This window comes from Coregonus lavaretus (assembly GCF_964263955.1).
Source record: "Coregonus lavaretus genome assembly, contig: HAP1_SCAFFOLD_1239, whole genome shotgun sequence".
NCBI lineage: Eukaryota > Metazoa > Chordata > Actinopteri > Salmoniformes > Salmonidae > Coregonus > Coregonus lavaretus.
In genome coordinates this window covers 1-11,549 of record NW_028159355.1, presented here as the reverse complement: position 1 = coordinate 11,549, position 11,549 = coordinate 1, and the positions used below count along the sequence as shown (strand labels likewise).

At 45.3% G+C, this 11,549-nt stretch overlaps 1 protein-coding gene across 1 annotated transcript; it reads left to right on the top strand.

Annotated features, from left to right (window-relative positions):
* Positions 1 to 264: 264 nt before the first annotated feature.
* On the top strand, positions 265 to 10,921 carry LOC311122964 (tripartite motif-containing protein 16-like; the record flags this gene model as incomplete). The annotated part of the gene is made up of 6 exons (XM_084197258.1): positions 265 to 861; positions 1,286 to 1,381; positions 9,042 to 9,275; positions 9,356 to 9,515; positions 9,641 to 9,700; positions 9,937 to 10,921. The coding sequence occupies 6 exons, from the start codon at positions 265 to 267 to the stop codon at positions 10,446 to 10,448; spliced, it is 1,659 nt and encodes a 552-aa protein (XP_084053384.1). The 3' UTR covers positions 10,449 to 10,921.
* Between the last annotated feature and the right edge of the window lie 628 nt (positions 10,922 to 11,549).

Below are 11,549 nucleotides of genomic sequence, written 5' to 3'. Positions count from 1 at the left end.
CCTTTATATATTCTAACAACTGATGTTTGTTGGATTTATTCCAAATGAAGGGCCCTAACCTAGAAACTAAAATATTTGTCTCCCTCTCCACGTTGAACGCAGTTCTCTCTCTGTCCCTCCCTCCCTCCCTCCCTCCCTCCCTCTAACCTCACCTATCTGGCAGATCCAGAAAGTCCTCGCCCTCCCAAAAACTCACTTCTATGGAAACGAAACTGATCTGAGTCTCTTTGTCGTCTGTCTGTGTGAGAGTGAACAACCGTCCACATGGCTCAGCAGGGAGTTCTGCTGGACCAGGACCAGTTCTGTTGTTCTGTCTGTCTGGATCTACTGAAGGAGCCGGTCACTACTGCCTGTGGACACAGTTACTGTAGGAGCTGTATTGAGGGCTGCTGGGATCAGGATGTTCTGAAAGGGGTCTATAGCTGTCCTCAGTGCAGAGAGACCTTCACTCCAAGGCCTAATCTGAGGAAAAATACCATGTTGGCTGAGATGGTGGAGAAACTGAAGAAGACAGGACTCCAGGCTGCTCCCCCTACTGCTCTGTGCTATGCTGGACCTGGAGATGTGGCGTGTGATTTCTGCACTGGGACCAGAAAGCAGAAAGCCCTCATGTCCTGTCTGGTGTGTCTGGCCTCTTACTGTGAGGCTCACCTCCAACCTCACTATGAATATCCTGCTTTGAAGAAGCACAAGCTGGTCAAAGCCACCACACAACTACAGGAGAAGATCTGCTCTGATCATGACAAACTGCTGGAGGTTTACTGTCGTACCGATCAACAGTGTATCTGTATGCTTTGTACAATGGATAAACATAAAGGCCATGATACAGTGTCAGCTGCAGCAGAGAGGACTGAGAAACAGGTAAAACCAGAACTACCTGTTGGTGACTATCTGATAAACAAAGAATTAAAGATACAGTAGGAAATAAGTCTGTTTGAATATGAGAGAAATCAAATGAAATTGATCCTCAGCAGAACAAATATGAACACAAACCTTGAGTATATTGAGTTTGATCGAAATGTATCACCATTTTCTGATGTCAAACACTATTATCATTCCGAATGCCCTTTTAGGAGTTCAAAGTTCAGCCTCAACCCCTTGATACATGTACGCCTACCATAAAAACTATAATAATTAACATAGCAACATAGAAAATGTCATATGGTAAATGGACTTCCTCAAGATTTTAGACCTTCCTCTCTATGTTCCCTATGTCCCATTACTATACTATTGATCTACTGGACAAATAAAGCTTGATAGCTCATTGAAGAGTGATTCTCCACAGAGGCAGCTGGGGATGAGTCAGCAGAAGGTCCAGCAGAGATTCCAGGAGAGAGAGAAGGAGCTGAAGGAGCTCCAACAGGCCGTGGAGTCTCTCAAGGTGAGTATTGTTGACCAGAGGAGACACACAATTTCACATCTCTCCTCCAGTCAGAGAGAGAGAGAGGGGCCCTTATCCAATCCCACTGACCCCACTGTTGGGAACAGGCTGTCTGGACCCCTTTCAGAGAATATACTGCTTAATGTAACCGGCGGGATATGAACCCGGGTCTACTGAGGGAGAAAACAACATCTTGACCGTTACACCAAGAGGACATTCCCTATTGGGCTGAGGGCCGACACTGATTTTGAAGTCGAAGGCGGGGCTACCTCATCACAAAACCTTGAGAAATCCTGACTGACTCATGTCCCCTATACATTAACATGGAGCTCTCTCTCTCTCTCTCAATTCAAATCAATTCATAGGGATTTATTGGCATGGGAAACATATGTTTACATTGCCAAAGCAAGTGAAATAGATAATAAACAAAAGTGAAATAAACAATCAGAAATGAACAGTAAACATTACACTCACAAAAGTTTCAAAGGAATAAAAACTTTCAAATGTTATAACTCAAGTGCAAACAGAGTGAGCCATTCGCCAGACTGAGTTCTGGAGGTGAAATGGAAATGAATGAGGGAGAGTTAAGTGAGGTAATGAGCTCAGAACCAGAGCCTGGCATCAATAGACATGATAAAGAAGAATCTGGTGCAGTAAGAGATACATTGTAGGAGAACGTGGCGGGGCTACCTTTTGGCAGATCCATTTGTAGTTTCAGGGTGGGTGGGAAAGGAGTTGGGTGCAGTTGAATCAGTGAAGGTAACCTGTAGTGGACTTGTGATATTTGTTTGTGTTTCGTTTGGTGCAACACAGACCTGTGGTGATCGTGGTGAAACAGAGGAGTCACTGTCAGTCCTTTTGAGTTTTGAGTCTTTACCCGACAAAGTCATGGTAGGATATATCAGTTATCCTGTTAGAGCTTTTGTGCCGAATCCACTGTGCTGATTCAGGTGCAACGTTTATGGTCATGTTGCAGCAGTTTGTAGGAGGGAGATCCAAGATGTGGGAAGTGTGCAGGAGGGCATGGGATAGAGGATTGTGTAGTTTCGGTCGATAAAGTTGTGTGTGTCAACTGTTGGGATGCCCATGTTGCTGGGGATCTGAAGTGTCCGGTGCGAGAGAGGCAGGTTGAGGTGGCTAGAGTCAGAGTCGTGCAGAAGGTGTCGTATGCTGAGACAGTGAAGAAAGTAGAGGAGGATGGGTCAAGGGTGAGAGATCCTGAGAGGATCCCTGTGAGTAGTAGATATGTGCCAGCACAGAGGGATAGGCCAACGAGTGATATATGCTTCAGTAAAGATAGCTTCTTAGCATTCATAGCAATGGTTATCAACTGTACAGCAGAAATTGAATGAAATTGAATGTAAATCACAGAAAATAGATGTTGTGGTGGCAGCTGCAGAGAACTATTTGGGCATACAAGATTAGAGACTTCAGAAGAGTTACAGGGTGTGTTGAGTGGTGGTTTCCTGTCCTCCCAGGCCGTTGGCATGGTGCAGGAGCAGATAGGGTCAAAGTAGTGGAATTGGGTAGTGGGTGTTTAATAATAATAATAATATGCCATTTAGCAGACGCTTTTATCCAAAGCGACTTACAGTCATGCGTGCATACATTTTTTGTGTATGGGTGGTCCCGGGGATCGAACCCACTACCTTGGCGTTACAAGCGCCGTGCTCTACCAGCTGAGCTACAGGTTTAATGAGTGTAGGGTTAGTTGGAAGGGTGTTTTTTTATTATTATTATAATTTCCCCATTATTCCTTTTCCCATTTTGTGTCACAAAGTATAATGGATTTATATTATAGTCCAGTTGGGGGCGGTAATGCAACATATTGGATGCCAACCGCCGTTAAACACCAAAGAAGAAGAACCGTTACATTATCTCTATGTACAGTATTGTAACGATGTTCATGTCTCTCTCATTCATTAACTTTCATGGTAGTTGGTTGTGTGGGTCTCTGGTTATGAATAGGGTGCTGACAGACAATTGTTGATGGATATTTATAGAGCTCTGATCAGGACGACAATTGATTACTGGTGTACAGTTTATGGAACAGAGGTAAAGACTAGGCTTCAGAAGCTGGACAGAATCCAGTATATAGCTTTAAGGATATGTATTGGTGCATTTAAATCAACATCTGTATGTGCCTTACTGGTGGAGGCAGGAGAGATGCCTTTGGATATACAGCGTTAAAAATGGTCATTATCTTATTGGGTTGAAAGGCTGTGAGGTTGAGCATCCCACTGCTACTGTTCTAGATGACTGTTGGGAATATACTAGTAGACAAGGCAGTGGTTTTGGTTGGACAGTTGGAAAGCTTGCTGATGATAGTGGTTTGAGGGAGTTGGAGGTTGGCCCTTCTGTGGTGATAGGGGATGTTCCTCCATGCACAGATGGATCCAAGGACCCAGATAGTGGGCTCACAGGAGCAGGCGTTTACGTTCCTGAATTTGATGTGCAGATATGTAGAAGACTAACAGATGAACTGTCAGTATACTCAGTTGAACTGTTGGTGATAATAGTTGCGCTCCAGTGGGTGGAGGACTTACAACCTGGTAGAATTATAGTATGCTCAGATTCTCTGTCTGTATTGAATAGTTTATCATCTAGTATGGAAGGTGTGGAAGGGAATGAAATTGTAGACCAGATAGCTAAAAGAGCTTTGAAACGAGATATAATTGATATTAATGTTCCGCTGGGTAGAGGTGAGGCCAAATGTAAGATCAGAGCCATTTTGATAGATGTGTGGCAGAAGAGATGGTACTCTGAGCACAAGGGCCGGCATTTATATGAATAGTTTACAGTTTTACAGAAAGGTCGATGGACCAAGATTCAAAGGTCAGATTAGGAAGGAAGAGGTGGTGTTTACTCAATTGCGCTTAGGACATTGTACATTGATCTCGTCATTACATCTGGTTGGCAAGCATGTGAATGGTTTGTGTCTGGGGGGTACGGTCGATTAAACGGTGGAGCATGTGTTGTTATATTGTTGTAAGTATGTTGAAGAGAGGGAAAGATTTAAATGTAGGGTCATTGAGGTTAGACAGGGTTAGGGGGGTTTGGAAGGGATTTTGGGGATGGGGGAGGGTCTATTAGAAGTTAGTAGGGCTCTTCTTTATTTTCTCAGAAGTACTGAGTTAGGTAGGAGGATTTAGAAATGTTGGAAACCGTGATTGACCACACACTCCAGCACAGTAGGTGGCGGCATGCACCTTTAACGTTGGTTTGTGGACCGCCATTATGTAATACAAGAAGAAGTTGCTTGTGTGAGAGTTTTGTGGTTCGTGAGGTTGGCTACTATTCTTTTTTCTTTTGGTTCTTGCGTATTTTCTGAATTTATTTTCTCATGGTGGAGGGTTTGTTTATTAGTTTCCACTGTTTATCGTTTAGAGGGGAGTAGGGGTAGTTTGTTAGGGCGGCGTGATGGCCTCAACCGAGTGGAGAAAAAACGCTGTTGCTTCGGGTGTGTTCCGGAAAAGGTGTGGAGGAAGTTTTGCTCATGGTCGGCGAACAGGTTGGAGCGGAACATCTGCACTCTGCATCCAGAATGAACCGAATCCGTGGTTGTGTTAATGAAAAAGTTTTGTCTTGTTGCGAGTGGGATTGGTTGTTGGTTCGTTTTGGTTAATTCGCAAGTGGTTTTCGTGTGCTCTCGGCTGTGTGCCAAGCGGAATCCGTTAAACATGTCTCTTTTCGTAGACAAGTGTTTTGTTTCTTAACAAACTTCAAGGTTACACAGGGGAGGGGTGGAACACAGGGATTGCTAGCACAGATAGTTTTCGGTGTTTCTAGTGTGGGGATCATCAGTTATAGGCTACAAGCAGCAATGTGATTGATAGATAGGACAGGTATTGAACCCCGGCCAAATAATCCCTACTCAGATGCGCTAACCTCAACCCTAGTAAACATGCATTATAAAAACCTTCTATATAAAATTATCTCATATTGGGAGTAAATATCCTCTGAATAGAATAGAAAAAACACTGCATCTTCCAGCCCACCAATAAATTACATAATGCAACCATCGCGGTTAGCATATTTACCTCAACATGCCCCTCGCTTGCGTGAGAAGGCAGAGTGCTCGATGAATTTGACAATTAATGTACTAGGAAAATACGTTTTTGTCGACCAGAGGTGACTGAATTAATGTTCAGGCTTATTGATAATCATTATAGTAATGAAGTATAATTTCAAAACATGACCATAAAAACAGGTAATAATAAACATGAATCATCATTATATTACTTCACAGTAATGTGTTAAATGCTTTTTCAGTCCTTCCTCTTGCGTTAGCAGTGTGGAAAGGGACAGTAAAAAGCGCTGGCAGGAGTTTTCCTGTGAGGTGGAGTGGTGGTGTATCCAGGGAGAGAACTAAACTAATATTCTGAAATGTCATTCATGGTCTTATGCTGCCATCTATTGGAATTATTAAGCAACTGCAGTAGTACTGAATAAAGTGTTTTTCCTTACTAATCCTTACTAAAGTAGTGATTACTCAGAATTGAAAAATAAATGGCAGGGGTACCAGGAGGGAGGAGAGTAGAGCAGGGTCAAGGGGTGGTGCGCAGGCCGCGGAGAAAGCGGTGGTGGGGAGGGTTGCAGCTGGGCTACATGAGCTGAGGCAGGTTTCTGTAGTAACAGAGACTCCGATGGGCGAAGGCTTGGTGGGCTCATCCCAGGAAATATTGCCTGTCATTGGGGAAGAGGCTCTGATCAGGGGGGAAGTGCAGGGGGGCAGAGACTGGGGAGGAGGAGGACTGTACCGTGCCAATGGAGGAGGAGGAAGAGGGGGGAGATGAGTCTGCGGGAGCGGAGGACAAGGCGTCTCGTTTTCAGACGGCTCATTGGATCCAGAGCTGACAGCCAGTCAGGCTGAGGGCCCAGTATATACGGTGAGAGAACTTTCTAGGTTCCTGATGGAGACTAAAGGGGAAAAAGAAGGTTCTGCTGGAGTCTTATTTGATTGATCCTGGAAGGTTTGTAAGGTCAGTACAACACGTGATGAAGAATGAGGGGTTTAGTGTCCTCTCACCCAGGAAGTGGTATAGGCTGAGAAAATGGGTCATGGGTTCTTAAGGGCATGTCTTCAGAATCTGCTTAAATTGATGTTTTTTTCTGGCATGGCGGCTTTATGGGCTTCTCTACTGGTTTCTGATTGTGGTGATTTCCCTCCCACCTCTTATGGAGATTTCACGGTTAGATTTCCTTAACATGAACGGCGGCAGAGACTGGGGGAATATGTCAAAAAAAAACATTTAAACGTGATTATTTTAGCAAGAGACACACAGTGACGTGATTAATGAAGTGTATTGGGGGTCTGGTGGAAAGGGGCGCAGGTGCTGAGCCATGGCACAAATCTTAGTGCAGGGGTAGCAAAAGAGGTGTGTAAGGGTAGGTTGTTAGTGGTTAGAGCCAAAATCAATGACCTTGTCTTTGCTTTCCAAAATGTGTCTGCACCTAGTACAGGGCTCAGTTCTCTGTTTCACCAGGGCCCAGGCAGGTGTCCTATTGGAAATTCCAAGTAAAGCTCTTACAAGATGTCACTTATTGCTCAAGCTTCCAAGGCTTTTGGGAGAGGTGGGGACAGCAGAAGGGGGAGTAACTTCTGTTGTGGGGGAGATGAAAGAGCCTAATGGGTGGGTAACTTCTGTTGTGCGGAGATGAGGGAGCCTGATGGGTGGGTAACTTCTGTTGTGGGGGAGATGAGGGAGCCTGATGGGTGGGTAACTTCTGTTGAGGGGGAGATGAGGGAGCCTGATGGGTGGGTAACTTCTGTTGTGGGGGAGATGAGGGAACCTGATGGGTGGGTAACTTCTGTTGTGGGGAGATGAGGGAGCCTGATGGGTGGGTAACTTCTGTTGTGGGGAGATGAGGGAGCCTGATGGGTGGGTAACTTCTGTTGTGGGGAGATGAGGCCGCGGCTGTGGAGTTGTACTCTGATTTATAGCGGGCAGAACTCTGTGATCCTGGGCGTTCTGAGGTTCTGCTCACAGACCTTTCCAAACTCTCTCTGTCACAGAGAAATTAAATTGACATTTCCCAGGCCTTTCACAAACTCAGCTGCCATCTCTCAGATGGTCTGCATGTGAATTTTTATAAAAAGTTCTGGGGAATTATTGGACAGGACTTGTGTTGTGTGAGTGTATCGGGGTGGGGGAGCTGTCGCTAAGCTGTAGACGGGAGGCTTTGACTCTCCTGCCCAAACAAGTAGATTTGAGCGACTTAAAGAACTGGAGGCCTGTGGCATTGCTCTGCGTGGACTATAAGGTCTTTACCAAGGTCCTCGTTAACAGGCTCAATCACAGGCAATCGGTTCATAATCAGGAGAAATCCTTTGATAGGGTGGACCATCAATATCTGTTCTATGTGTTTTTTTGGTTGTGGGGAGAATTTTGTGGCCTATGTTCAAATGTTGTACGCTGGGGCTTCATGTATGGTCAAGGTGGGGGGAGGGCTCAGTAGGCCAGTCTGGGTAGGGAGGGGCATTCACCAGGGATGCCCTCTGTCAGGGCAGCTATACACTCTTGTTATTGAGCCCTTTCTGGGCCTGCTACGCAGGAGGCTACAGGGAGTGTGGGAGCCAGGCATAGGGTTGGGGACAGGCATAGTAGTGTCAGCATACGCTGATGATGTCTGTGTTGGTTAGGGATGAGCAGAACCTACAGGCCCTGGAGAATAGTTTGAGGGTGTACGAGAGGGCGTCTTCTGCTTAGGTAAACTGGGGCAAGAGTGAGGCTCTCTTATGTGGGGCATGGAGGGACAGGGCACCTCCGCAGCTTCCAGGGGGTTGCAGTGGGGCTGTGAGTGGCTCAAGATGCTTGGGGTGTATCTGGGCTCGGAGGGTTGGGATAGGAAGAACTGGGAAGGAGTGTCACAAGCGGTGGTGTCGAGGCTGACGAAGTGGAGGTGGCTCATCTCCCAAGTGGCATACAGAGGGACGGTGCTGATCATCAACAACTTGGTGGCATCCTCTCTATGGCTTAAATTGGCCATTCTCAACGCCCCCATTTGGTCTGCTTGTGGACCTGCAGCGCAAGTTAGTAAACATTTTATGGTCAGGGTGGCAGCGTTCTGACTCCCTCAGTGTCAAGGTTAGACACATCAGGAGCTTAGCAGGAGTGAAGGGGCATCAGTGGCAGGGGGTTGTGGGGGCTGAGAGCATGGCAGGGTATAGGTGGAGGGTGCTCTATAAGCTCCCAGTGCTGGAAAGGTCAGGGGTCCTCCAGTGGAGGGTATTACATGGAGCCCTGGACACCAATAGCTGGTTGGCTCGGGTTGACCTGGGAGTTGGGGAGGGGTGTCCGTTTTCTGCAATGACAGACTGTTCATCATGTTTTTTCTGTGTTGCCAGGGTAATGCCATTACTGTTGACGCCTTAGGGTTGAGTTTGAGTTGTACAAAATGATCAACAGTGTGGAGATGTTTCAGGAGGTATGGGGGCTCAGGGGGGCTGTCTGTACGGCTGGAGAGGAGGGGTTGGATGGACGGTTGGAATGTGGTGCTGGATGGTGTATTGTACTGTGGTGTTGGGTACTGGATAATGTGATTGTGTGGAGGTTGTGGTGGCACGCAATGTGTTTTTAGGAGTGGGGGTGTTAGTGTAATGAGGATGGCTCATTAAAGTAAGACAAGTCAGTCTCTCTCTCTCTCTCTCTCTTAACAGCGCTCTGCACAGGCAGCAGTGGAGGACAGTGATAAGATCTTTACCGAGCTGATCCGCTCCATTGAGAGAAGGCGCTCTGAGGTGAAGGAGCTGATCAGAGCCCAAGAGAAGGCTCAAGTGAGTCAAGCTGAAGGACTCCTGGAGCAACTGGAGCAGGAGATAGCTGAGCTGAGGAAGAGAAGCACTGAGCTGGAGCAGCTCTCACACACAGAGGATCACATCCATTTCCTCCAGGTAACTCAACTGCCTTGATACATGTGATATGAAATTAAAACTCTCAATCATTTGGTTCTGCTCTCTCTCACTCTCTCTAGAGTTATCAGTCTCTCTCCGGTACCAGTGTATCTTCAGACTTACCCAGCATCGTTGTCCGTCCTCTTCAGTACTTTGGAGATGTGAGTAAGACTGTGTCTGAACTGAGAGAGAAACTAGAAGACGTCCTTAAAGGAGAATGGACCAAGATCTCCACTACAGGTGTGTTGAAAATAATAAGAACATCAACTTTAGACCATTGAAAGTTCCCTACTAGTCATATACATGTGGAATATGGTATGATGATAACATTCCCTCTCTTTGTGAATGTGTTTGTGTGTCTGTAGTGAATATAGTGGATGTTGTACTGCCTCCAGAGCCCAAGACCAGAGAACAGTTCTTACAATGTGAGTCTCTTTATTCTTAAGTAACTAACAGTCTATTTTTACTGACACTCCTAACAATCCCTATAGAAATATATAACAATAGTAGATCTAATCAAAGACTGGGTATCTATCTGACTCCTCATATTTCTCTGATTTGATCTCTGCTGTGCTCTAATCAACGACAGGGTAGATACAGTATCTGACTTAACTTATTGTTCTAACTCCCCTCATTGGTCTCTGCTCTGCTCTTCTCCCAGATTCCTGTCAGCTCACACTGGACCCAAACACAGCAGGCACACGCCTCTCTCTGTCTATAGGGAACAGAAAGGTGACCTATACAGGCCAAGACCAACCATATCCTGTTCATCCAGACAGATTCACAAACTATTGCCAGGTTCTGTGTAGAGAGGGTCTGTCTGGGCGCTGTTACTGGGAGGTGGAGTGGAGTGGGGAGTGGGTTGTTACAGCAGTCTCATATAAAGACATCAGCAGAACAGAGACAGATGGTGGATTTGGAGAGAATAACAAGTCCTGGAGTTTAGAGTGTTATAGTGGTGGTTATTGTTTCAGACACAATAATGTTATGACTAAAGTATCAGGCCCTCAGTCCTCCAGAGTAGGAGTGGACCTGGATCACAAGGCAGGTACTCTGTCCTTCTACAGTGTCTCTGATACAATGACCCTCCTCCACAGAGTCCAGACCACATTCACTCAGCCCCTCTATCCTGGGTTTTGGCTCTCTGGGACTGCTGAGCTGGTTAAACTGTAGTAGGGTCCACATAGATACTAGTCATGCTGGTGTAGTCTATAGCTGAGCTGGTTAAACTGTAGTAGGGTCCACATAGATACTAGTCATGCTGGTGTAGTCTATAGCTGAGCTGGTTAAACTGTAGTAGGGTCCACATAGATACTAGTCATGCTGGTGGTGATGGTACCCAGATATAATGCTCTGTTTTTCTGTACAATTATTGTTGTCTGACTGATTTAATCTTCAGAGTTTAATTAAAACTTAACAATGTATTTTTATCAATTGCAATGTTTTAATTGGCTACATTTACATTAATCATGATGTTTGCTGTTAATATATGTTGGTTGTCATTCAGAACCATTGAAATGTTTTCTCAATTGGTTCTCTGTCTCAATGTCATTTTAAGTTTTTTTCTCCCATACTGCTCAGTCAAGCAACATTAAACCTGTCCAGCAGGTGGTGGTATTAACCAAACAATAAAAACCCAGCACATATCTTGACTTGCCACTCAGTATATCAATAATGTTCAGAATTGTACTTCAATATCATTGGAGATTGATGGTCTTTTTAATCCACTACCCAGAGTCAGGAACAGATGAAGTTAGGTCTGCTACTGTTCAGTTATTAAATATGATTAATGGTGATGGGAAATAAAAAATACATCTAGTAGTAGTGTTCCTTTGCTATTTATTCCAAGGTGTGTCTTTAACTTGTAAATGGATTGTGTTGAAGCTGGCATGTGGTGTGGATGATAGAATAGAGTGAATAGAGGAGAGAAGAGAGGAGGAGAGGAGAACATAATATAGAAGACAGATAAGATAGAGAGAGAATTCATACCCAGGGGAGTTACTGACTCTGGCCCAAATGACACCCTGTTCCCTACGTAGTGCACTAGGCTACTTCTGACCAGATCTAAAGTAGTGCACTACATAGGGAATAGGGTGGAGATTGGAGATTTGCTCACTGTCATTAGAATGAAGATTTCCATCCAGGAGTTACTGTCTCTGTCCCAAATCTCTCCCTGTTCCCTGCATAGTGCACTAGGCTTCTTCTGACCAGATCTAAAGTAGTCTTCTAGATTTTACATGTTTTCTCCCTGTCGTTAGAAAATGACAATATGGT